The sequence below is a fragment of the Eptesicus fuscus genome, chromosome 3 (genome assembly GCF_027574615.1).
Source record: "Eptesicus fuscus isolate TK198812 chromosome 3, DD_ASM_mEF_20220401, whole genome shotgun sequence".
Lineage (NCBI taxonomy): Eukaryota > Metazoa > Chordata > Mammalia > Chiroptera > Vespertilionidae > Eptesicus > Eptesicus fuscus.
The window spans coordinates 104,267,955-104,295,316 of record NC_072475.1 but is presented as its reverse complement, the minus strand read 5'-3'; the positions used below and the strand labels follow the sequence as shown (position 1 = coordinate 104,295,316).

At 42.9% G+C, this 27,362-nt stretch overlaps 3 protein-coding genes across 3 annotated transcripts in view; 1 reads left to right on the top strand and 2 right to left on the bottom strand.

Annotated features, from left to right (window-relative positions):
- Positions 1–27,362, top strand: part of MED12L (mediator complex subunit 12L) — a 432,034-nt gene that overhangs the window by 198,914 nt on the left and 205,758 nt on the right.
- Positions 459–7,121, bottom strand: GPR171 (G protein-coupled receptor 171). The gene is made up of 2 exons (XM_008159164.3): positions 7,062–7,121; positions 459–1,726 (listed from the first exon to the last, which is right to left on the bottom strand). The coding sequence occupies exon 2, from the start codon at positions 1,698–1,700 to the stop codon at positions 741–743; it is 960 nt and encodes a 319-aa protein (XP_008157386.2). The 5' UTR covers positions 1,701–1,726; positions 7,062–7,121; the 3' UTR covers positions 459–740.
- Positions 14,750–16,598, bottom strand: P2RY14 (purinergic receptor P2Y14). The gene has a single exon (XM_054714087.1). It carries the CDS (start codon positions 16,561–16,563, stop codon positions 15,547–15,549), a length of 1,017 nt encoding a protein of 338 aa, XP_054570062.1. The 5' UTR covers positions 16,564–16,598; the 3' UTR covers positions 14,750–15,546.

The window sequence follows — 27,362 nt, the reverse complement described above, 5'->3', positions numbered from 1 at the left end:
CTTTAACTTGTGTTGCTGAAGGGCTTTATGGAGTTTATCCTTATATAGAGTTTATCCTTGTCCCTTGTACGTGAGGAGGTCAATGGCGCTAACCCCCTCACAGTGAACAATCTACATGTAACTTGTGATTCCCCCAAACTTAGCTGCCAATAGCGCACTGCTGACGGGAAGCCTTACTGATTTCATAAACAGTTGTTGGACACATATTGTGTACATTACATGCATTATGTATTTTATTCTTATAATAAAGTAAGCTAGAGCAAATACAATGTTATTGAAAAAAATCATAAGGAAGAGAAAATGCATTTACAGTACCATATGTATTTATTGAAAAAAAAATTTGTGTGTAAGTGGACCCATGCAGTTCAAACCTCTGTTTAAGGGCCACCTTTGTTTTGCGTATTTTTATCAAGAAGTCAGTTCCAGGTATTTCAGTGAACACCTCACGAACACCTCCGTGTCTGCCATAGAAGTCATTTGGATTTCAAGGATATTGCAGGGTTTTACATTGGTTTAACAAGAATTTTTAGTTTTTTTGTACAAATATTTGCCTTAAGAACCAAGAAGTACTGTTTGGTTTGCATTTAAAAACAGGGTTTCACAGTAAACCGTGCCGCATTTGCTAGCTGTCTGGACTTTTACATTCTGAGGCTCTTTTTCTCCTCCTTTCCAGTTGTTTTGCGCTTGTTGTCCAGTAAGGGAAGAAGTTGCAGCATAAAGTTATAGCACAGTCCCATGGTTTATGCATCATTTTCACAACTTGATTTTTCTTTCTGAGCCCTGCTCTCCTTACCTGAAGCAAGAGTTGCAGTGACCTTCAAGCGGAAAGCCTTTGAGAGCTGATAGTACAGGAGAGGGTCGAAGCACAAGTTTGACACGGCCAGGAGCAGTGTGGCCTCTTTGGCTTTGAAGAGGGAAATCCTGGTTGGACAGTCAGATATGACCTCGGTCTGGCTGAGCGTGTATGGGATTCTGACAATGTGATAAGGAACAAAACATATAATGTAGGCTGTAGTCACTAAAAGTATGTTGACGAGAGCTCTTTTCACATTTGAATAATTTTCATTATCTTTGTTTCGGTAGAGTTGTCTAATTACTAGGCAGTTTGATATTAAAATGATGGCTGAGAAATTTAAAAATATAGCTACACATAGGAAGTTTGTCAGCAAATGCCAGTTTCTCCCAAACTCCTTTTTGAATTCCATGCATCCTACATGTGGCTTCTCCTTGATGTCTTCGATGGGAATCACCATGTTTGGCACCATTATCAGAAGGACCATTCCCCACACGACGGCCGATATCATTTTGCCAAATGCAGGTTCTTGTATTCGATAAATCTTGCAGCTGTGTGTCAATTGAAGACAGCGGTCAATGCTGACAAATGCTAAGAAGATAATCGATAAGTACATATTAATGTAGATGAGGCAGGCTGTTACTTGGCAGTGGAATATCCTCAGCTTCCAGGGTGCCACACCCAAGTCAACAGCAATTTTCACTGGTAATGCCAGAGTGAGCAGGAAATCGGCTGTAAGCAAATTAACTAAGTATATGCTTACACACCTGTGATTTGTGTTTTTCTGCATGAAAGCCCATGTTGCAAAACAGCTTCCAATAATCCCAATAAGGAAAACTAAGTAAAAGAAATATGTGAATGGCTCCAGATCTCTGTACACTGGACAGAAGGTAGAACTGTTTGTCATCTTGTGCAAAAGTAAGGATGACTCTTCTAAAAAACAAAATTTTAGAAATTTGTTAAAAGAGAAGGGAAGAGAGGTTAGTAATTAAAATTAGAAATTATTTCCTTTAAAATAACTTGCACTCAACAATCCCACCGTCCCAATCTTTCTGATTCTTAGAATTTTTCTGATGAACTCTTCTAAATCATGTGGGCTGGTGGGAACATCTTAGCTTGGGAGGAAACCTGGGTTTTCCATGGTCTAATTTTGTGGTTTTGAGAAACCCCATTAGGTTAGCTTCTAAAAAGCATATTTTTGATATCACACTTTTGCCTTCTGATAGCTCTTGTTACCAGTTGGCTTGGAAGTTAGTTTGCAGAGGAGATAAGTAAACTGAAATTCTGAGAACTAGAGAGTCGGAACTAGGGTAAAATGGTTTGGTTGTGGTTGAGCCGGAAGAGCCAAATGAGGCTACCTGGCTTTCTTTGCTTGTAGCTTGATAGAACTGCTCGTGCTGGAGGAACCTAGACTGAGGGGGTGATAAGAGTAACAAAGCTGTACTAAAATTTAAAAGTAAGTATTTCAAAAGTAGGCCCTTTATTGTCTAACCTACTAGAACATTTTCACAATCAAAATTTTATTTTATTTTTCTTTTTAGCAGAAAGAGTTGAAGGATTAGAGTCTGGTCCAGATTTGATGCTTATTACCTCCCTTTTTCTGGCTCTAGTTTCATGGTATAGACCTGTGGTGTCCACTATGGTAGGCTGTAGCCACGTGTGACTATGAGCATTTGAAATGTGGCCAGTCCAGATTGACATGTGTTGTAAATGCAGAATACACACTGGGTTTTAAAGATTTAGTACAAAATATTTTTTAAAATAGTACAAGTAGTATAATTGTATTCATTATGCAAATAATACAACAAATATCTCATTAATATTTTCATACTGAGCACATGTCAAAATATTTTTGATGTATTAGGTTAAATATAATGTTAAGATTAGTTTATCCTGTTTCTTTTTGCTATTTTAAATGTAGCTACTAGATAATTTTAAAGTGCCTCTGTGGTTTGCATTATATTTCTATTGGACAGTGCTTGTATAGATGTTTCTGTGTTATTAGTATTATTGAGAAATTTCAAGGATGTATTTTAAAGGCTTCTAGAACAAGGATACATGACATTGGTAACAAAACTCTCGAAGAAAAGCTCAGTTATATTAGTATCAAAACGTCTAACGTTAACACTTGGGAGTTTTTTCTTTCTCTTTCATTGTGGGTTTTGAGGCAGTCAAGCTAGAAGTAGAGCCACTGTGATGTACACAATGCCATGTTCCTCCAAGTCTGGAGCATTGGCTGTTAGAAGCGCAAGTTAAACCAATTGGACTTCACTTACTGCCTTTGCCTGGGTCCAGTCCCACTGGTACCCCAGGGTCGCAGCCTCTTCTTCCTGGGGCTGCTTCTTGAGATGCTCCCTCCTCATGCATTTTAAATACCTTTCTTTTGTTTTAACAAGAAGAGTATCTTTGTGTTTCAGCCATAAAAATGGATAGATCACTTTTTAAATGAAGTAACTAGTAAGTATAGTGGCTGACTAAGAAGGCTAGATAAGATAAGCCCATTCACTCAAACTTCCCTTGAGAAAAAAAACACAAAACAAAAACCAAAACTGCTGAAGCCTTTCTGAATCTTAATTCTCCTTAATTATTGAATGATCCATTGTGTGAATCTTGGGATGAAACATATGCAAATGGATTGATAAAGCAGCGGTACATAAATCTTTCTAAATTCGTGTCATGGAAAGGGTACATGTCCTTCCCCCTTTCCGACCGGAGAGAGGATTTTAGAGTCCACGAATGGTCATAAATTCAATAGAAACAATTAAGCACTGACTTTGTGTCTGGCACTATGCTAGGGACTTTACATGTACCTAGTAACCTCCCATCATTCCTACCATGTAGGTATTATTATTCCTGTTTTCCAGATGAGAAAACTGAGGCACAACAGGTTAAGTAATGCCAAAGATTATATGGTTGGTTATAGAACCAGGATTCCAACTAGGGTTGTCTGATCTCAGAAACCACTCCAAAAGTCTGCCCCAACAATAACAGTATTAACAATGATGATGGTGATGGTAATGATTATTATTATTATAGCAGCCAACCTTTACTAAGGGCAGCAACTATAGTCTAAACAATTTTCATTCTTAATTTTTTTCTAAATACTAGTAAAAGAAGTTGAGGCTTCATGTATTTTGATGTTTCATTTTATAATATATACACACACTAGAGGCCCGATGCATGAAATTCGTGCAAGAATAGGCCTTCCTTCCCCCACTGGCACCGGCTTCCCTCTGGCACAGGGGACCCGGGCTTCCTTGCAGCCCCGGCTTCCTCTGGAAGGACTTCTGGTCTAATTAGCATATTATTCTTTTATTATATATATAAAAGAGTGGAACCTCTTTTCTCGAACTTAATTTCTTCCAGAAGGCTGTTTGAAAACCAAATCATTTTCCCCATTAGTAAATTGAGTTAATCCGTTCCAGACCCCCAAATGATTTTCTGGTTTAACCTTTCTTGCATATAGTACATGTCTACTGTACTATTTAATGTATAAATAAACACTTAAAAAACAAAAAGGGCATGAAATGTAAATGAAAATCTAACAAAAAGGAAATGAAATGTATAGTAAAAAATGAAAATTTAACAATAATTAAAAGCAAAAAAAAAAAAAAAACCATGAAAATATTCACAGCACAATATCCTGAGGTAAACTGACTCATCTTTGCACATTCTCTCCTTTGTTTGTCCCCGGAGAGATGCATGACTGATCATACAAGTACCAGCATGAAAGGGTTGTCAGGTTGAGAAGCAAGTTGTTTGAGATGGGAGATGTTTGAGAAATGAGGATCCACCATATTTCAAAAGCAAACCGAGGTTCTATCCTTTAAGACTAACCTTTACTTTTGAAGTTTCCATGACCTAGTCTCTCCACACCTCCCCACTGTCTTTGTCCCTCCTTGCTACTCTCCTCTGTTCTGTGAACCGTTTCTTCTGCCTTTGTATTTTTGGTTGTGATTAAACTGTGGGATCAAAGGGCTTTAAGGATGGAGTGAACCTTTATTGATAGCATTTAGTCCAGTCCCCAGATCAGGTGAGGAAACTGAGGTCTGCACTTGGGCTGCTGAAGGCTTCACAGTGAGAGCAGGCTAAGATCTGACCTCGATTGCTTTCTGGACGTTCTGCCTTTATCCTTCCTGAGCCCGAGTCCTGCCTATCCTAAATGCCTGGAGGAAGCTCTTCACATCTAAAGTTTAATCAGGCTTCACTGACTTCCTTATGACTGAGTCTCCATAGTAACTATTTATGTGTGCTGTGACTTCCTGAGCACCTTTTCTTATTTGGTCATAAGCTAACGGTGCAGACTGGCCCTTGCCTCCCACCTTTATTCATTGTTCCTTTATAAGGAACTAGGATTTTGGCTTATGCGCTTGTATTTAAAATATTGTATAATAGTAACATACTAATATGCTTTTTATTTTATTATTATTTTAAAGTTTGTTTTTATTGATTTCTGAGAGAGGAAGGGAGTAAAGAGAGAGAGAAATGTTAATGAGAGAAAAACATCTTTGGGCTGCCTCCTGCACACCACCCACTGGGGATCGAACCTGAAACCTGGGCATGTGGTCTGACCAGGAATCGAACTGGCGACCTCCTGGTACAATGGACAGTGCTCAACCGAGTCACACTGGCGGAGCATAATGTGCTTTTTAAAAGTGCCCCATTGCTCATACCATCCTATATAATAAAAGGCTAATACACAAATAGACCGAACAACCGGAACAACCAAACAACCTGTCGCTATGACATGTGCTGACCACCAGGGGGCGTGCGCTGAACATGGGGGGCGTCGGCCATGATGTGGAGCAGGTGAGTGGGGGCGCCAGACCAAGGCGGGGCGCCGGTTGCTGTCATCGAGGCGAACCTCTGGTGGTTACTGAAAATTCTTTGCTCCCACATGCTGCAGTTCCACCCGGCGATCCCACCTGCAGCCGGCATCGGCCCTGCTCACACCCGCCACCAGTGCCGGAGCCGCCACTCGCACCCGCTGCCAGTACCGGCCCCGCTCACACCCACAGCTGGCGCTGGAGCCGCTGCTCCCACCCGCTGTCAGTGCCCAGAGCCTGTCCCAATTGCTCGGCGCCATCAGCGGGTGCGAGTGGTGGCTGCAGGCCCTGATCGCCCCTGAGGGCTTCTCCACCTCCCCCTCCTCCCAAGGGGCTATCAGGGCAGCAGCTACCACTCACACCTGCTGATGGCGCCAGCCCCGCTCACACCCGCTGCTGGCACTGGCCCCGATGGCTCTGCATCGTCAGCGGTTGTGAGTGGGGGCGGTGGGAGCGGAGCTGCCCACAAACAGGGGACTGGGGGCTGCGGTGGGTGGGGCTGGGCAGAGGCACGGAGGATGGGCCGAGACCTGCCCCTGTGCCCACTGCAGCCTCACAGCCCACAGTTCCTTTCTGCACTGGGTCCCTAGTTATACTATAAAGCCTTATTTTATAGAAGAATGTATAGTAAACACGGATTAGAGAAGGATTTGTTTTGATCAATTAATATTCTCTATAACTGGCACTGACCATATATACCACCCATAAGTAATTTATTTAAAAATAATCACAGTGTGTTTATGTATACAATAATGCTTGAGAATCACGTAGTGCCTTGCAGTGGCTTCCATCAACCTGTCTAGATTGCAACAGAAACCAAATCTCTTCATTTAAAGTTTTGGTATGTCAGTTAGAGGTTGTATTATACTATAATAAGATCTGTGTTATCAATAATGAATTTGTAAACTAAATGCTTCATTAATATTTTGTCAGCCACTTATTAGCCTGTGGAAAGTTGTGGTATCCAGAGGTACTCCAGCAAAATGGAAAATATTTCAAGTGTCTCCTTTGTTTGGATTGAAACCCCATTGCTTAGAAAATAAACAGATTAGGTTTTTTTTATGGAAGTCACAATAGTATTTTCTTGACATTACCTATTATAATGTGTATAGTAGGAAGTGATTTTAAGAACCATTGTGCCCTGTTGTGAGGACCAACATGGCCTTTATTCATCCAGTTGTAAAATTGGGTTACTTATTAGCAAGTATTCATTCTTGTATGGATTAAGCTGTCTTTCTGAGAATGGATGGGGTCTTCAGATAGAAGAACATTATAGTATAGTTCACAGTGAGAATCTACTTAGACATTAATAACTGGTGCTTTCTTACCCAGAAACCATGCTACATGTTGACATTTCCAATTACATGGTTTAAATACCAAAAATCATAGCTTTTCCTTCCAAGGAAAGACAGTTGAGAATTTAAGTATTTAAAAAGACATACCTGGGGGTATATTCCCGGAGCCTCAGGGGCCGCTCTCCAAGTCCTCAGAGAAGCATGTGCTGTTCCTCCGGCTGTAGCAGTAGCAGCTCTGTTGAGGGGCTGCTGGTTGTACTAAAAATTTCCTTTCCTTTTGTGTGGTTTTAAATGTTGCATATTGACGTAGATGAAACTGGGGTTTGCAAATAGTTTAACTGTATGAAGGTCTACTAAGGAGGTTCTTTTCAGTTTTGTGTATGCTTTCATAAGCAATTCAGATTTTTCTATTCTAATTTTAGAGGAAGGATTTTTATTTGTCCATGGTAGTGCTTAAATTTTTTTTAAACACCAAAGCTGTGTTTTTCATCATAATGATTTTAAAGAACATTAATTTTTATGCCTTGAAAGGGTGTTCAAGCAAATTTCTTTAGTTCTACATATTGATTCCCATCAGCCTTTCAACATTATAATTTTAAAATAATTGTTGCAGTATGGATTCTGCTAGAGATATCTTTTAATAAATAAACAAACAAAAAAGATGTGATTTGACATCATCTGCTAAACTACTCTATGTTTTATTTTTCTTTATTCTTTTTTGTTCATTGTAGAAAAATCTGGAAATAGAAGAGGTAAATCACTGTACACAGAGATAACCCCTGTTAACATTTTTAGCACATACATTTAAAAAATTTTCTGGATGTATATACACCCACTTAAAAATGTTATTATATTGTACATACTGGTTCATGGTTTCTACATTTTTCATTCAATATGTTGGATTTGTTTTCCTAAGTTATTAGAGTAGACATATAATGAGTATTTGTCAATTTTGCCCAAACAGCTTAATGAATTGAGACAGTTAATTTATAATTATTAGATTTTATGAAACTATGCATTTACATGTTTGGGTCATTGTTCACTCTGCCTGTGGGTGAGCAAATATTTAGTGAGTGTCTGAATGGAGCCCAGCATGGTGAGGGACCTAACAAAAAAATCAGTCTCTTATCCCTGTCAATTATTGGCTCTGTTAGGTTATGTTTCTTGCATGAGGGTAGCTTTTACAAAACAGAATATTGCGTGTACATTTCAAGAACATTTTAGGAAGTTCTAAGTCTGCTGGTACAAAGTCGGTTTGTAGTTGAGCCATTGCCTGGTCAGTCATGGTCTGCTTTCTTCTGGTGCTTCATTCGTTTGGTAGATGCTTTGGTGTCATCTCTTTTTCTCCTAATAATTCTTAGTCAGTTCCCAAACAATTAGAGAAAAAAGTTCAAAGGAACCTCTCCAGAGTTTAAAATTCAGTCCCTTTTGGTATCCACTTTAAAAAAGAAAATTCCTCAAAAACCTCAATGGGAAATTCCACGCTGAGGTAATGAATTTAGAAGAGTCAAGGGGTCCTTTTGGAAAAAGAACGTGAGGGTGCTTATGATGAGTATGGCCATTTGTTTCAGATATTCTGGTGTCCTCCAAATCCATGAAATTATTGTTTTTATTTTGCAGAAGAAGAGGTTCTTTTTTTTTTTTTTTTTTTTTTTTTTTTTTTTTTTTTTTTTACATATATTCACTTAAAAATTAGAGGAGAAACCCAAACTCGCTCCGACTTTGTATTTGATTTTGGTTCAGCACCAGTGTTAACTTTCATTATGATAGTGCTAGGAAATGATCCGTCTTTTAAGATCTGTGTGGGACAGGACTCACTGAAAACACTTCAGAAAAGACTTGCCTGCAGATGGTTAGGTAAGGGAGCAGTCTGGTCAGGGTTGACATTCAGTGGGGGATGAAGAAGCTGAGATGGAGAGAATTTGGAGAGATGGAGTTGGCTGCCAGCTGAGTGGTGAATGATTTTAGCATGTTGTGAAGGAAAATGGAAATAAACAGATTTTGGTAAAGTTGTTTTTTTGTTGTTTTTTGGTTGGTGTATTTATATGTTTACTTCCATGTTCACTTTGGGGTATAGATAGAGTTAAGAAGTACATTCTACTGTCCTTAAAAACCCACTAAGGCTTTTGTGTCTGGATTGCCAAATGTTCAAGAGCTGACGTTGTTTCCTTTTTGGAATAGTGGGAAACCACACTTTTAATAGTGAAACTGAACCAGGTTCTTCCTTTTGAGAATGAGCTTGAGGCACCTTGTGTTTTGTGGAAGTTTATTCACAGTGGAAATATGCTTTGGGGGGCTGTTGTCCCTCTTTTTGTTTTAACACGAGTTCCATTTGAATTTCCATAAGTCACCTTTTTCTGTTTCATTAGGACAAATGTTGTTCAGGTCGTCTCTGGTTAGCGTTCTAGGAAATGACACATCACCACTAACCCAGTACTTCAGAAACCCAAGTGGGAAGGAGTGAGGGGAAGCTATTTTTCCCTTACTTGGTCATGACAATACTTTTTATTAGAAACTAGAGGCCTGGTGCACGAAATTCATGCATGGGGGAGGAGGGTCCCCTCAGCCTAGCCTGCACCCTCTCCAATCCAGGACCCCTCGGGGGATGCCCAACTGCCGGTTTAGGTCCGATCAGTATTCCACTGTTGCCACTCTTCTCGTGGAATTTGCAAGTCAGGATGCTCTCAACTCAACAGTAACTTACATCCTGAAACTTTTTATGATCCTTGGTTAGTGAATGCTGGTGATCAAGACATCTCTCTAGCAGCTTGTGCGGCTCTGATCAGCCTTCTCCTTGGAGCCACTTTTGTGCTTTTGGTTTGTACTTTGGAAGTTTTTTAAAACCACGTAATTCCCTTTCCCACCTGGATCACTCCAAAGTCTTTTTCCTGACCCTAGTATCTTCAAATTTGTGAGTGATGGACATATTGGACAGAGTGGTTTTATAGTGTGGTGCACATATAGCTCTTACAAGACGTTGCTTTGTCTGCATGATTTAAGCTTTGCCTTTCGTTAGTTACCTTTATAATGAAAGGGAGTAAAAATTTGGAAATGTTTGAAGGCAAACGTGTTTTGCACGTTCTTGGACTGTGAAGTTGGTTGTAAGAGTGGCTGAGCATATTCCCTGTCATTTTCCTTGCCCCTCCTTTTGCTCTTCTGCCTTTTTATTGACAAGTACAGTGCTATTTGGGGGTCAACACACAATTTGGCCTTTCTGCTGTGAGGTGCGACTGCTCTTTAACCCATGGTTATAAAATAATTAATTGGAAGGAAATCCTTAAAAAAGAACTTTTAAAGATTATCTTGTTGGTTTTTAGTCACTGAGTTCGTTTTTTTCTTTTCCATTTGTGTCATTAGGCTCCCCTTTCAATGAAGTATGAGTAACACATTTTCAAAGCTCAGAACTCTCCATTTTACAAACTCTGTTGTTATTTTCCAGGAGGAGGTTCTTTAGAGGAATTCTCCCTTTCTTTTCATGTGAATCTTTGTTTTTTTATGAAGTAAAGAAAAATTTCAACAACAAATATTTATTGATTTGCAGGCTGCCTCTTTAGCGCCCATCCTAGGGAATATTTTTGTGACTTTTAGAAGGTTACAATGTAGAAGGGGTGACAAGAATATGCAGAACCTGCAGTGATCCAAATTTGCTACTGGCTGTTAGAACCTGTGAATCCAGGAGATGCCCAGGTGGGATGAAGGGATGCTTCTGGGAAGTGGGAGGCATGACTGGGGAGTGCGAAGTGTGTTTGGGGACTCGCAGGCATTCTGGGCAGTTGGAGTATCTGAGCAGGATCTGTGTGAGGACAGAAATGAGACCAAATGTTAGATCAACCTGGTCAGCCTTGGATGCTTGAATAAGCAGGGGAGAGCTCAGGAGAGTTGTGTGTCAGTTCAGCAGTTGGTAAAGCTGCGGTGTTAGAATGTGTGGAGTCAGGGGAGAAAGTGGAAGGCAAGATGCCAGTTAGAGGAGGACTGCAGTCATGTTAGCTGAGAGGCTTTGCGGGTCGGAAATGCATGGCAGTGGGAGGGGAGCGACCAAGGTTCAGTGCTGGGAAGGGAAGTGTGACGAAGAGAGAATCAGGTGTGTTGACTTCCTGTGTTTTTGGTGCCATCTCATTATTTTATGTAGCACAGATTGCTTTTTATGCCTCTCAGTTAGATATTAAAATATTCCTCAGTGCTTTGTCTGTCACCACCCGGACACCTGAATATAAATTTGTAAACACCTCAGACGCTCTTATTTTGAATAACATTGATGGAAACACTGCATTTCCTATCAAAAATAGCTTTTTATTCAGCTAAATGCTTTAATAATATCGAACATAATATAATGCACGTTTTAAAAAAATGATACCATGCTGAAATTGGCTTTTACTTTAGAAACAAAATGAAGATTAACTCCTTATTTCAGTGAGATGTCAGAGAGCTAGTATTCTCTAAGAAAGCTAAGGGCTCAATGTGGAACATGAATAATTAATAGCTTGAAAAATCTGCAAGTTACAATTTACTGTAGAAAAAAGATTATCAAGAAATTGTTTTAAGTAATATGACGTTTTATATGGAGATAATAAAAACCATCTTTTGGTGTCTTATGTCCAGGGATGGAGTGATAGGGAATAAGCCCATGGGACTTTGTCATGCACTTTGAGGGCTTAGCAGTTCACCAGTGACTGTGATTTGGGAGGGAGAGGGAAATAGTGTAGCTCTGGGCTTCCCCGGATGTACTGGTTCCAAGGGGGTGGAACAGCAGGATCACCCTGACCCAGAGTCCTGTGTTGTTGGTGCCCAGAGCACTGAATAAAGATAACTGGTGACAACAGTTTTCATATCTGTTGTTGTGGTTGAGAAGGGCCTCATGTTATAACACTGCCTCCCTGCTTTTCCCTCAGCCTCTGGAGGTGGGGAGACAGGAATGGAGCTGCTTCTATTCCTTATCAACCCGGAGATCTTATTTCATGGAATAATTTGTTTCTTTTCTGTAGCTAGTATATCAATAAGGTTTAAAAAACCTATTTACTACTGATAAAGTAATATAATATTTAATCATTTTGTAAAAAGAGTGCTATGAAATGCTTGAAGCATTTTTCAGAGCGGCTTGTGAGAAAGGAAAACTACATTTTGTTGAAGTGTTTTTTCGGGGGATTTCTTGTCACGAAATGGAGGTCTGCGTGCCATTGGCTCTTGCAGACAATGGGTGACCGGGAGGAAACGGTGGTTTTCCTTTGAAGAGCACTGGGGGCCGCGGTGGCCCCGAGCAGGCACACGCCTCATGGTGCTGCTTCTCAGAGCACAGCCCCGGCGTTTTGGAGGGCTGATGTGCTTTGTGTGTGATTGTAATGATGCCGTCTCCTGGTGGTACAGATATTGTCTGTGTGGATAAAGATACTGACTTTCCTTCTTTCTCCAGTGCCAGTTAGAGAGTGCAGGGCGGTTAAGGACAGACCACATCAGATGGAAGCACAGCTGGTGTAAGGTGTTTTCTAGAGTTCCGGGACCACTTCTTCAGCTAAGCCAATATCCCAGGCCTTACTCATTTGTAGGTGACAAAGAAATACAATGATAATAGCGCTTATGCTATAGAAGGGATTTATTAGCCGAGTGTCCACAGCTGTGGGAGCGGCCTTATGAGGCTGATGAAGGACCTTGGCCGCTGAACCAGGGCTGGGTCGGTAACACTTCTCTGGCCATCTTGTGCAGGGTTAGTTTCAACTCGGAGAAAGCTGTGAGCTTTGCTTTTGTGGTGGCCGATGGAAGAAGCACTCTGGACTTCGCATGTTGACAGCAAGCCCTCTGGAGAATTTCTCAGGAATTTAGGACTTTCTCACATCGGGTCCTGTTCCATCTCAGCTTGTGGCCAGTGGAGTTGGACATACTGGTTATCAGTTACGGCCTCACCCTCATGTCAGGGACAGGATGGGCTCCAGGACCGTATAAGGCTGAGAACAGGGAAAGGTGAATTTCCCAAAGGAAAATAATTTGCTTTGACAGCTGAGAAAAGAGAGTGTGGAAGCTGAGGAGATAACCAACAAGTGGGCATTGCAGATGATGACATTTTGTAAGAGACAGTTGCAAGGTGAGGGCATCTCTGTGGGTGGGTTTCATGTGTAACCTTTTTATGTGACTGTGATTTCTTTGTTTCTTGATTCTTGTGTCAAATGTTTCTTTTATAAAAAACGCTTTAGAGTATTTTTGTATAGGTGGTTGAATCAATTACACATCAACATAGAGCCTCAGTTTAGTTCAAGAAAACATGAGGATTCCTATTAAAGGGGCATTTTTGTCTCAGTTAAGAGCCACTTCTGAGTCCCTTTCTATTAGATTTCTGCATGTAAGATGTTGCAGAGCAGCTGTTGGTATATCATTCTGTCCACACATATGTTTTCTTTTCACTGCTGCCTCGGAATTCAAAATTGTTTGGCTTGAAAACACGTGACCCAATTGGCTGAAGCTAAGTGCCTATTGGCCTTTTGGTGAGGCTCAAGCTCTTAGCTCATTATCATCATTTTTTCTCTTTCTTAATTATGTTTTTTATTGATTTTTCTTTTAGAGAGAGAGGAAAGGAGAGGGAAAGAGATAGAAACATCAATGGGAGAGAAACAGAGATTGGTTGCCTCCGCACACCACCCAGTGGGGATCGAGTCCACAACCGGGCACGTGACAACCTCTCCGTGCATGGGTCGACATTCCACCACTGAGCCACACTGGCCAGGCTCACCATCATATTTAACATTCCCTACTTTCCATTGTCTTACAACCAAACTTACATTGCCTTCCTTGCCACCACAGCACCTGGTGGAAACACTGCACAGGCAGCCTGACACTTGAATACCTGCACTACAGCGTTCTCTACAGAAGGGCCTGGAGTGGGTATTCCCTGTCGCCTGCCTGCACTGCTGCTGGTATTTCTTTTGCAAATATATTTAGCCAAACTAGTACAGCAAGCTTAGTTTTAACTAGCATGCTTATAGTAGATTGGCGATTGTGTTTTTTGACCCAGAGTTGCAGCAGGGAGCTTTTACAAGGATAAAAAGTGGGCACAGGGTATAAAATCCTTCCCATCTCTTCTTCAATTTAAGGTGTGTTTTCTGAGTTTTACCTAAAATCTGATGGAGCATATGCAATACTTATTTGAAAAATGAGAAGCAAGTACAATTTGAGTGTCTTTATTAACATGCATAATTGAGCACCTTAAACAAACTACCCCATGTCTTGACTATGAGGAAACCTGGTAATATTTTTTTCATGTCTTGATTATTTAAAAAAAAATGAGACTATTAAAAATAGTTTTTTATTAGTATAGATACAGTAAAGAATGAAATATATATAAACATGACTTACAAAAATGTTTGAAAAGAACATTGGAAAGATGGGCTGAATGTCTTCCAGCTGGTTAATAGCAAAGAAAGATTGTTTTCATAAGTCATAAGCCAGCAACCATAGCCCATATCTGCACATATTAATTCATTGTTTTTCAGAAAATGGGATGTGTAAGTTTTCGTTTTATGTATAACTTGTCACACATTATATGTTTTAACTTGTCACTCTATTATATGTTTTAGACTTTTTTTTTTATCAAGTCCAGTTGCTTTCTAAGAAAACTGCTCCCCCTCCCCAGGGAAGAATGTATGTGGCCAGCCTGAGAGAGAGAGAGAGAGAGAGAGAGAGAGAGAGCGCGTCTTTCTCCCAGGCACCCTGTTTTTGTCCCTGCCATGAACAGGAGAAGTCGTGGCAGCACCTGCCCATATCTAGCTTCCCTTGGTTGAGCCCCCCTTTTTTATTTTTAATATAATATAATTATTATATATATGTATGTATATATATAAACACACACTGTATATAGATATTGGTTTCAGAGAGGAAGGGAGAGGGAGAGAGAGAGAGATAGAAACATCAATGATGAGAGAGTTGCATAGCCCCTACTGGGGATCGAGCCCGTAAACTGGGCATGTGCCCTTGACCAGAATCGAACCTGGGACCCTTTAGTCCTCAAGCCAACACTCTCTCCATATCTAGCCAAACCAGCCAGGGCTCAAGCCCACTTTTAAAAATACTCTAACACCGGAACTCCAGGCTCATGAAGTGGCTTAACCAATCTCTACAGAAAAAAATTACGTTTTTTATTGCAAAGTACATAATTTATATATACTTTCCTTTGATATGCCATGAGATAGATAGTGGGTGTCTCCTTTTTCTCCTTCAAATCAGACAACTTGACTCCCTCACTACAACAGGCCTCTAGCTGTTGCCTGCCTTTAAGTTGGTCTTGCTGTTCCTGCTGAAAAGCTGCCCATAACTTACTAACTTAATTATTGTACTTAGAGAGGAAACACACCCCTGAGAATTGTCTTGATTGCATCTATTTTCTTATTTGCTGCTTAAAATTCTGTATTAACTGACCAGATTAGGGTTCAATTTAAACCTATTTTGATATGATTGAAAAATGTATATATTCTTTTTTTTCTTTGATGTCACACCAAAGCATGGAAACTTGCATTTTAATTATTTTACTAAATGGGAGAGTAATGCTCAGTGATGATGCTTATTATCATGGCCATTCCCCCATTTACTCCTCTCATTGTGTGACTGCAAGTTACACACGCGCACACAGGGACCTCATTTGAAAGGCGGGAAGTCACAGCGTATCTGTGCTCTCCTGCATCATATTTCCCCTCCTGGTTTTGGAAGTTTCTGGGTCATGCTGAGCTTTTAGTGGGATGTGCAATTTCTTACACAAGATTTCTCTAAATGGCTGGCATAGAAAGAAATAAATAATAGGGTCTAAGCACACATTTGCCGCTGCCAGCATCAGAGTGAATTCTTTCACATAGAACAAGATTTCTTTGGACTGGCAGCTGAAAGGGGCTCCTGTTTGGCTCTGTGTGTAGGAGACTCTGGCAATGTGGTAAGGTGCAAAGCAGACAAAAAACACTACCATGATGCTGAATATATTGCGGCTGGATTTCCTCTTGGCGGAAATGGAATTCTTTCGGGACTTCATGTGGGACTGGAAGATTTTCCTCGTGATGGCCGTGTAGAAAACGATCAGCAGAAGGAGCACAATCCAGAAGATGCCCACGAAGATGTAGTTCGATGCCTTGTGCCACTTGAGTCCCAGTTCGTTTTTAAGCTCCATGCATTTTACATGTGCGCCATCCTTAGCACTCTGGTTGGTCAGGATGATGTTGGGGACAGCGAGCAGGAGCATCAGCAGCCACACCGTCACTGCCAGGAGTTTGCTGTAAGTCACCGACTGGATGAAAGACGTCAGGAGAGGCTTCACGATTTTGTAGTATCTGTCGAAGCTGATGAGCCCGAAGAACATGATGCCGGCGTACATGTTGACGTAGAAGAGCACGGCCGACACCCGGCACACGAACACGCCCAGCTGCCGGGGACCCAGGCCCGAGTCGCTGAGGATCTTGAAGGGGAAGGTGAGGCTCATCAGGAAGTCCGCAAACACAATGTTCTTGAGATAGACGATGAAGCTCTTGGAGCTGGGCACGTAGCAGAAGACCCAGCCTGACACGCCGTTGAGCAGCACGCCCGCGATGAAGGCCAGCAGGTAAAGCACAGGGATGATTCGCTGTGTGATGACGGGGTTTTGGGAGCAGGACTCTGCAGGGGGCTGAGAGGCGGTGGAATTCAACATGTTGTAACTTCCGAAGGAGAGACCTGGAAAATGAAGTGAAATATTCATTCAGCGCACTTAGGGCCTTCCAAGTTAATTGCCAGATAATAAAGCAAAAGACAGTGAATTTAATCAAACCCACCACATTCTTGAAATGAAGTTTTTTTTATATATTAGACACCCTCCCCTTTTTCTTCCCTCCCCCCCCCCTTTTTTTTTTTTTTTGAAAAGGCAAACACAGAGTAGTCAGGTGACAGGAAAGAAAAACTGGCCAAGTAGGACAGCTTGAGAACCCTAAGCATTTCCCTAAATGACAGTGGTTCCCTATAAAACTCCAAAATTCTAGGACATACTCATTTAAATATAGTCTCAAAAGGTAATAAAACGGAAAGCAGAGAACTATTCTGTGTCTGTTTCATTTAATTCAAAGCTTTGTTAATACACTAGATTTAAGAGCTGTTGATTCAGACCTTACTCTTGAGACAGCGTGCCCTGCACATATTGTGGACACAGCACAGTGTCTGGCAAGCATACACACCCACTGTAGCTGGTGTAACTGATATGGGGTTCTGGGCACCTTTCAAAAGTGAGCTTTTCTCTGTGTGTGTGGTTTTTTTTTTTTCCTTTTCCCATTGAAAAAGTGATTTGCATTATTTTTATAAATTGGAATACAAGCATAAGCAAGTACCTTAGACATTCTAAGAAATGCTTCCAAAGTACATTTCCAATCTGCCCTGTTCAGTACGGCAGCCACTGGCCACATGCAGATCACTGGAACTGTGGCCGGTCCAGATTGAGATGCACAGCAAGAACAGAATGCATATTGAATTTTACAGACTTTGCACAGAAAAAAAGTAAAATATCTTAATATGTTTAATATTGACCACATTTGAAATATTTTAGAAATATTTTGTTAAAATGTATTAGTAATCTTAATTTTACTTTTTAAGAATATGGCTACTAGAAAAGTTAAAATTACATATGTGGCTTGCATCGTATTTTTATTGGACACCACTGTTGTAGGTATTACCCAGAACCATCTGTGTTAGGGACTCCTGCATGTTTTTGCTGATGTCAGCCATACTGATTCAGGGCACAGGGAAGATTAGAACTGCCTTGAAAGACTATTTGATGCATCAAAGAAAATATTTACTGCCCATCTCATATGTAGAACAACATCCTGTCCTCAGGAAGAAATTCTAGCTCTTTAATGCTGAGCTCCCTTCTTGGTCTGATGGCCACTCCCTCCTCCTCCAGTGAATCCCTGCTGTCTGGAACCTTCCCACTCCTCCACGAATTCTCTCATTTTGGTCCTTTGCACAAACTTTCATTTGTGTGGGAACTCCTTTGATACCTTCTTGGTGGGTAACTTCCCTTCATCCTTGAGGCCTCAGCTTGAGTATCAGTTTCTTCAAGAGACTGTCCACCCAAGCCTTGAAGAGTGCCTGGATGTGGGGCTCCATCTGTGTGCCCAGAGTTCTGTGCCTCTCTCCTGTCACAACACAGCTCTCGGCCTTTGTTTTTTTGTTTCTTCTCTTTTTAGAGGAGAGAGGCCATGTCATGTTTTACCATTGTATTCCTACCATTATATTTAGAATGTTAGGTAGTTAAAATAATTGTGAAATAAATCCTATATAATAAAAGCGTAATATGCAAATTGACCAAACATCAGAATGACTGGCGGAACGACCGGTCTCTGTTTTGCACACTGACCACCAGGGGGCAGATGCTCAATGCAATGCAGGAGCTGCCCCCAGCCTGCTGGCCCTGACCAGCTGATGGCGGGGTGGGCCCAGGCCAGGCCAGCCAAGGTGGGTGCCCCACCCTCAAAGATGGTGGCACCCACAGCCAATAAGGAAGGAATATGCTAATTGGATGCCATACCCTCAAAGATGGCAGCACCCACAAGATGGTGGTGCCCAGTCCCCTCAGCCCCCCAGCCACCCAGGGCTGGCCTGAGGTGCAGGCAAGCCTTGGATGGCGGCTGCCCCGCTGCTCAGGGTCGCCTGAGGCTCAGGTAACCAGGGTCAGCTGAGGCTTGCACTGCTGACAGTGGCAGCAGCCGAGATGTGATGAGGGTGTCACCTTCCCCTGATCTCTGGGTCTCTTCCCGCCCTTGAGGGCTCCTGGACTGTGAGAGGGGGCAGGCCGGGCAGAGGGGACCCCCCCCTCCAGTGCATGAATTTTCATGCACTGGGCCACTAGTTAACTATATAAAATGTAATCTATATATATAAAAGGGTAATAGCAAAGTGTTCCCTTGCAAGTTCGACCGGGAGACCAGGATTTTGATGGCTCACTATTACATGCACTGACCACCAGGGGGTGGCATGGAACGAAGGAAAGTCCTGGCCGGCAGCCGGCAGCTGGGGAAGGAAGACCCTGGCTGGCAGCTGGAAGGCCCCGATCAGCCCTGTTTGCCAGCCAGGCCTAGGGACCCTATCCATGCATGAATTTCATGCACTGGGCCTCTAGTTATCTAATGAAATAGTGAAGAATTTTCAGAAATCTTTAATAGCCAAATTTTACTTCTTAAGGAAACACTAGAGGCCCGATGCACAAAAATTCATGCAAGAGTAGGCCTTCCTTCTCTCGGCTGCCAGCACAGGCTTCCCTCTGGCACCTGGGACCCAGGCTTCACCTCCAGCTGCCTGGGGTAGAGTGGGGACTGATGGGGTCTTTTGCTGCCCTGGCCTATGTTTTCCTGGCCAGAAGGGACAGTTTGAAGGGTTTCATTGTGTCTCTGCCCTTCGTAGGCAGGTTTCATTCTGTCATCTCACCTGCTCAAGCCCTCCTTCCTTGGGGATTGGGTGGAGTACAGGGCGACCCCAAGGCTTACCTCCCAGCACTCTGGGCCTCACAGTCACCCTCTCCCAAAGACACCCATGGGCAAGGCTCTTGTCCAGGGGAAGTCGCACACCTGGCTTGTCATCTGTGCCCCGTGGTCATCTTGTAGAAGGCTGGGGTACTCACAGGAATCTCTAACTTGCTAGAGGTGGGGAGCAATTGTGGGAAGCAAAGATACACCATATTTAGCTGCCCAGAGCTGGGCGGGGGCCAGTTTGGCACCTTCTTCGGCAGACAGTCCTGGGCTGCTTCCTTCCGGCTGCCCGCAGGCCCCCGGGACCTGGGCTGGCTTTCCTCGGGCTGCTGGCTTCGTCCGGAAGGACATCAGGTCTAATTAGCATATTACTCTTCTATTATTATAGATTATGGAAGCCACAGCGTATAGACAGTGACGAATTTCCCAGTAGTGATCTAGTGAGAGCTGCAGTTCCTTTTCTTATAGAAATCTTGTAAAGACATTTTCTCAGTCTTGGGATGTACATTTTTGAGGTGCAACATGTCTGCCTATAGCCTGACACCGTGGGTCTAGAACTGTTTCCAGGTTCCTCAGAGTGTGGAGGACCTGAGTATGTGCCCGGGGGCCGCACACCACTGCCAGCCCTGCTTCTCACTCTGAGGTTGGCAGGAGCCCTGACTAGCCCAGAACCAGAGCAGGCATGCCTTCTGCAGTGGATACTCAAGGCACGCTTGAATGGATGTTTTCCCTCAAATAACTTGTGGTTTTGGCCTGTTTTTAAGCAATTGCAACAGTTTTCCTTTTAGGATGTTAAAGTTTGAGACATGCTGGGGGAAGGTGTGGATCATCCCTGTTGCCTGCCCTGCTGTCTGCTCGGATCCAGCAGAGGCATACATAAGGGACACTCTGCATGAGTAAAAAGCTCAAGGTAAATCCAAGACAATTTTGGTAGTACTTTCCAGCTCTCAGGTAGTGTTTCCTTTAGCAGTAGTGTTGATGGTAGGGTATTGTGTCCTGTAGGTACGTATTTTACTGTGCTTGATCTTGGAGTCTCAGAGCATGGCAGCCTTTTTGTACAGTGATGGATTGAGATGTGTGAAAAAGGAGCTATCGTAAGGCATCTATAGTGAGTGAGGCCAATTTTATATATTGAGACCAAAAGGCAGGGTTATGTGATGGATGAAAAACAGGACAAGCTTGTGAGACATGTACCACTTTTGAAACATTTTGCCCAGTCTCCTCTCCTTATCTTTAGTATAGAGATGGTTTAATGCCCCGATAAAGGGACCTATTGAAACTTCAAGTCATTTTGGAAATGAAGAAATGCTGACTTTATAAATCACATAAAGATAAACAAGAACCAAATGAATCAGAAAGAAAACAAAGAATGTCTTGGGGTGGCCGAACAGCCCTCCCTCCCCTGCCCCATGCTCCCATTTGACTTACTTTTTCTAAGCTCCTTGCTCCAGCCCATTAGAGATAAAGACAGGCAAAGGGAAGGGGCAAAACAGGAAAGGACCTCTGGGTGATGACCAACTGAAAGAGTGGCCAGCCAGTTTGTGGAGCCGTAGCCAGCCCTGCCCCCAAGGCAGTTAATTCTGAGATAACTGAATTTCTGTAATGAAAGTGGTCGTTACATTAACCTTGAGTCTTCAGGAGTGCAGACACTGCTCGCTAAGGATCCCTCCATGTGGCAGAACTTTTAAAAGACACTTAACTGTGTAAGTCTTCAGCTTCTTGTTGTGGATCTCTTCCTTGCTCCTCAAATGCAGGCAAGGGCGAGTGGAGTAAAATGGTGTTTGGTAACATAATTAAAGAATGTGGTGGAATGGAATTTATAAGCCCAAAGACAGCTCTGTAATAGTGGCCTATGAATTGCTTTCTCTCAACTTGTTTGGCACAGCTAGAGTATCAGTGCCACAGGTTCATTGTAATGTAGAAGGTGCATGCACTCATGTTTCCATGCTGTGTAAGGTCTCGGGGTGCTGCACTAAGTGTTTTCAAGTGGAAGGGTGTTGCATATAACCGTAGGGCTCTCTCTGATGAGAAGAATTTAGTTGGCACAGGGCCATGCAAAGCAGTGCTCACCCCAGAAATATATTCATCTGAATAAAAACATGCTGAGCCTGGCTGGCGTGGCTCAGTGGTTGAGCTTCGACCTATGAACCAGGAGGTCATGGTTCGATTCCCAGTCAGGGCACATGCCCAGTTGCAGGCTTGATCCCAGTGTGGGGTGTACAGGAGGCAGCCGATCAATGATTCTTTCTCATCATTGATGTTTCTGTCTCTCCCTTTCCCTTCCTTTCTGAAGTCAATAAAAATATATTGAAAAAAACCACACATGCTGAGGTCATTACTCAATCTTCTGAGTAATTACAGTGACCCATTTTTCTCTTCTATCCAGGCCATTTCCCACCATTCTGATCGTGTGCCTTAATTCTACTTTCTCTGAAGAAGGGCAATTATTCCTTCATGATATTTTGATAAAATTATTAAACCTTGTGATAATACTAGAGGGTTTTTTTAATTACCTTTAAATATTTTTTTGTATGAAGTTTCTTTTCAATGAAGTAATTTTCAGTGAATGCTTGTCATCTTGAAGTGGCCAAAGTATTTCTTTACAGATGATCCTATGTTGTAGAAGAAAAATGAAGAATTAATTAAGTTAAATGAACAAGTATGTATGGTAGCAGTATAAATACTTTTAAAATTAAGCTTGTAAAATTGTGCAATATTTCAACATGTTCATTTGTTGTTTTTCTATACTGGTCTTGGCTGTCAATATTAGTGATTATTGATTTGGTGTGAACTCCTGTGGAAAACTTACAAACTCTTGAGAGTGTTGGACATAAAGTATTTTTAATAATTGGTTTATTTCCCCCCCCCCCCCCCCCCCCCCCATGCAGAAATCAGCTCAGTGAATTACTGAAGTTAACAATTGATCATTTTAGCCAGGAAATCGTAGACAGGATTTGTTTTTTTAAACCTTCACTCTATTGACATCTTGGTCCAGGTAGTTATTTGTTGTGGATCACTGGCCTGTCCTCCGCATTGTAAGGTGTTTGCCAGGCTGTGGAAATCCACCGGCCAAGGGACCTCTCCGGAAGGTCACAGTGTAGGAGGCTGAACCAAGTGGCTCTGGCTGCAGCAGGGGCTGTCATGGGAGGTGGCGGCACAGAAGGAGAAGGGGCACGGCAGCAGCACCAGCTTCAGGAATGGTGAGAGCACGTGACAATCGGTGTGGACAGTGTGCTCCCTCCATTTAGTCAGGCAAAGCGGGAAAAGCGGGGAGTTTTGGGCAGAGAGAGCTACTAGGTACATTCACCAAGACACTTGAGGTCATGGCACAGCGGGGGGACATGGATTGCCCAAACTTTGGGGTAACATAGTAGAGTCTTGCCAGTGAGTTTCTATTACCTCTGTCATGCAAATGAGCTCACGGATGCTTAGAATGCCAAGTAACTTACCAAAAGCAAATTGGGCAGCTAACACATGACTAGACAAGCTTCAAACTCAGGTCTGTTCAGCTCTAGGCCAGTGGGGCTGTGTGGGCAGCATATTTTGTGCTTGTTGATGAGTCTGAGCTTGTACATAGGCCCTTCAGCAGTCTTCTGCAGTCTTGCCTTTAGGAGTCACTTAGACCCTATTTTTTAAGAGAAGACGCATGCGTGCGTGGGAGTTTGTGAGTGTGTGTGTTTGTGAATGTGTGTGACTTGCTTTTGATCAGGGTTCTCAGAGGCTACAGGTGTGGATTCCTTCACTCTCTCCAGTTAGCTTCCAGGTGCCACATCATGGAGAACCTCTGTTTTATTTGCCATTTTCTGAAAGTAGAGATGTGTCTCTGACTTTTGATTTTGACTCAGCTTTCTGTGTCCTGCAGTGATGTCCAAGTAAAGGCATAGTGGAGCTGAGAACAAACGACATTAACCTGCAGGGGTGGAGCCTGCAGCTGGGACCCAGAGCTGCTGCGGGAGCGTGGGTGCCTGGGCACTGGTCCCTGGGCCCTGGAGTGGGGCTGTCTCTGCTTGCTCTGCTGCTCACTCTCGTGAATTAATTCTCAGTCAGGTCTGATTTGATTTTCCTGACTCCTGGCCACCATGGCCATTGATTTCCCCTTCAGTTAGAGTCTAGGTCGGTGGCAAACATGCTTGAATTTAACTTAACATTGGATGAATGATATTGTCACATACTTTGAAAAACTGTGCTAGTTCTTTAAACTGAATTGCAGCACCTAGGAGCTTCCTCTTTACCAAAGCATAAGCTTGACTCTGTTTTGACTGCCAGGTCCTTCCTGGGCCCTCCTATTGAGACTCTAAAACTCACAAAGATCAAAAGCCTGAGTTGTTGCTACAAACAGAGCCAACTTTTGATTATGTGTGATAATGGGCAGAGTAACGGTTAATGGCTAAAAGCTGATAATGCCCAAACTGAGTCTTAACTTTTAATTCCAACCCCTTCCCCTAAAACACATTTGGCAGAACTGGAAGCAAGGCATAAGACCAGCGCATTTAAGAACTTGGATTTGTCTCATTTCTTGTGGTCGTACAGGTGCATCATGGGAGCTGCCGGAAGAGGGCAAGGTGTGGCGCAGGCACCAAACTTTTAGGGCCATGAAAATGGCCCCCCATCACTAGCCTCCGTACCATCTGGAGTGTCAGGATTGTTTTGTGTACAATTTTTGGTATAGCCCAGGGTTTCACAACCTTGGCACTGTTGACATTTTTTGTTCCAGTTCTTTGTGGGCAAACTGTCCTGTGCATTGCTTAGCTGCATCCCTGGCTCTGTCCATTAGGTGGCAGCAGAACCCCATGATCTGAATCCAAGAACTCTCCAGACAGTTCGAAATGCTCCCAAGTTGAGATCTATTGGTATAGCCCCTTAATGGTAGGTGGATTTGATATCATTTTGATATAGAAAGAGAATTTAGTCAGCTCTTTTGTTGGTGCTAAAACTTAACTGGATATTGAGTAACTTATCAACAGTGAGTAATTCATATGCTTTGGCTTTGCAGTGTGAAGTAAGCTTTCTTGACTGCTCTGTTGGAGTAATGGGCAGACAGTGCACGATAATGTTGCTTGCAGTGAACCTTGGTTAGACTGTGGCTCAGTTTCTTACTACCTGTGATACCAGGATGGTTACTAACTGTGTCCATGCTTCAGTTTTACATCTCTAAAATGAGGGGGTAGTGCTTGCTACGTCACAGGGCTCTGTTCCTGTAAGAATCACATCCCTGGTGCCTGTCAGTGTATACTCAGAGTAATACTGGGGGTTCAGTGAGTGGCTCAGATGGCAGCAGAATGATCAGATGTTTCTGGGACTCTCAGTCTGCCAGACTTCCCTGGGGCCAATAATACCTCTCTTATAAAAACCCCTTAGCTGTGATGCTATCACGCCATCACAACCAAAGATTGGTCACCAGGAGGCTGCGTGTGCAGCAAGGCACATGCGGATGGGCGGGGACTTGACTCTGGGTCCCGCCTCCCACCTGGCATGGCAGGAGTTAGTCTGGGTCCTGCCAGCGTGGAGGGTCTGGGTCTCGCTCGATATCGTGCACTGGGCCTCTAGTCTACACTAATAAAAGAGAAACATGCAAATTGACCATCACTCCATTACACCCACCAGCCAATCAGGAGGGAATATGCAAATTAGAAGGACAAAGATGGCAGCCACCCAGCTGCCCCAGGCATGGAGTTGCCAGGTGGGGCAGGATGCCTGCTATGAGAGGGAGGGCTGGGGGCAGAGGGATCTACAGGAGCAGCACTCCAGCTGCAGCGAAGACGAAGATGGCAGACTCCGGCCGGAGCGAAGGCCTGGGTCCCGGGTCCTGGAGGAAAACCGGTGCTGGAAGCCAAGGGAAGGAAGGCCTATTGCACGAATCTCTTCGTGCAACGGGCCTCTAGTAAATAATATAAATATCTAGGACTTGAGGTGGGAGTGGGAATATAGCAGAGAAGTGATTCCTACACACTTTAAACCTAAATTATTTTGTACACAGTCCCCTAGCTGTCCACATTGATTTGAAGCTGATGTTCTTTTGCACTGTGATTCAGGGCTGCAGAGGCCCGAGCCTTTTCCCGCCTTTAGACCTCCTTGGGGTGTCTTGACTCAGCAGTGCTCACATCGGGGAGGTGAGGGGCCTGTGCTTCTTATGGTCCCTCTGTTCTGGGCCCTCTCAGCTGTGGGCAGTATGTGTGAAGTCCAGAGGACTTCATGCTCATACTCATCAATTCCATACAAGCCTGCGCCTTTGGTGAGAGGGGTGTAGATCTATGAAAATTCCAACTTCAGAGCTTTGGGAACTGATTCCTTTGTCTGGAATTAGACTGAGCCCTTGAATTGCTGACTTTTTCCAGCCTGTTCTTTCTCAGCACTTGTTTGGAATACGTGGTTCTATTCCCTGGGGCCAGGCAAGGAAATGAGTCTCTGACCTCTTTTTGCCTCACTGGGATGGTGTTTGCATTTCCCAATTAAGCATGCAGTACTCAGCTCTCCAGGTCTTGGGGCTCAGAGCATTAATGCATGTCCCTTTGCTGTGGGGGTGGGGAAGATTTTCATTTCTAAGAAACGAACAGCTTTAACTACTTAGCTAAATATCAACCACCTGTATGTTTGTTCTAGATTCAGGCTTATGTAGCCAGAAGAAAGTAATATAAATATCTAGGACTTGAGGTGGGAGTGGGAATATAGCAGAGAAGTGATTCCCACACACTTTAAACCTAAATTGTTTTGTACTTTCTACCTGTTGGAGGACTCAGTAACCTTTTATTTTAATAAAATATAGTGATAATAACTTATAAATTGGGCAGTTCTTTAAATGAATTTTTATTTTGTTAGACACAGCATGTGACAACAAAGCAAGTGTATTCTTTTGAAACTGAGTAGGACTTCAATTCAAAAGATGCGTTTCTGTGCAGCCTAAAGGTGGTGCTCAGATTGCATGTGAAACGAAGAAGCTGTGCTTTTTATGAATCCTGAGCCCACAGGTTGGGTTGAATGTACATGTCTTTTTTAGATAATTCCATTTGACATGGTCACTTGCAGATTCTTTTCAATAAATACAGTCGACCCTTCGCATCCATAGGTTTCACATGCATGGATTCAATCAGTCACCATGTACAGCAGTATTTTCACATTCACAACATGGTTTTCCAGCCACTGATTGATTGAAACACTGTTTTGATCTGTAGTTGGCGGCACTGCAGAGTAAAGGACCAGCTATGGCTATTAGGGAGCCAGGAGTCATGTACAGGTTGTCACCTGCCTGGGGGCTGGCACTCCTAATGCCCACGTTGTTCCAGGGTCAGCTGTGTTTCGCTTTTTCAAAGGATTTCAATATGTCAGTCAGGTACACTGTAATAGCTCTTCCAAGGGAGCTGTTAGGTGCCATTTCATTATTGCTTCAGGTGCAATATCTGTCTGTAAATGTCTGAGAGTAACCAGCACTCCTGTCCGCCGGCTCGGCGCTGCAGTGCTGTGCTCACCGCTGCTCCGACCAGGACCGGTTCTGTTTCACTCCATACTTTTTTTTTTTTTTAACGTAGCCTACACCAGCTTTCTTCTCATCTTTTTCCTTACATTATTACTTTTCTTTTTTGTATTTTCAGTGTCTCTCTCTGTCCAGTGGCTATTTGCCTTCCAGGTATAACCTGCACAGTCCTTAATCAAACAGTAGAATCCCGTAGTCTACAAGTCATGGCATCTCAGCATCTATAAACTTCTCAAACCATTTCCATCCTTAAAATAATAAAAGTAAGCACCCTCTGTAGGTGGAGAAGAAGTGATCCCCAGTCTCATTTTGCTCATTCTGTTTCTAAGTATCACTTCCCACTAAAAGGAACCAGGGTTTTCATGGAGAAATAACTAATCTGAAATCAGGCTTAGGGAAAATATAAGGTGAGGTGAGATACCTTGTGAGCAAAAGCAAGGAAGTGCTGCAAACCAATAGGGCAATATAAAAAAAGGACTTTCGGCACTTCTAACCTGACAATTTGGATATCCACAAGAGTGACAGTAATAG

Coding starts and splice junctions, on each gene's coding strand:
- GPR171 (XM_008159164.3), bottom strand. CDS start 1,700: ATGACAAACAGTTCTACCTTCTGTCCAGTGTACAGAGATCTGGAGCCA.
- P2RY14 (XM_054714087.1), bottom strand. CDS start 16,563: ATGTTGAATTCCACCGCCTCTCAGCCCCCTGCAGAGTCCTGCTCCCAA.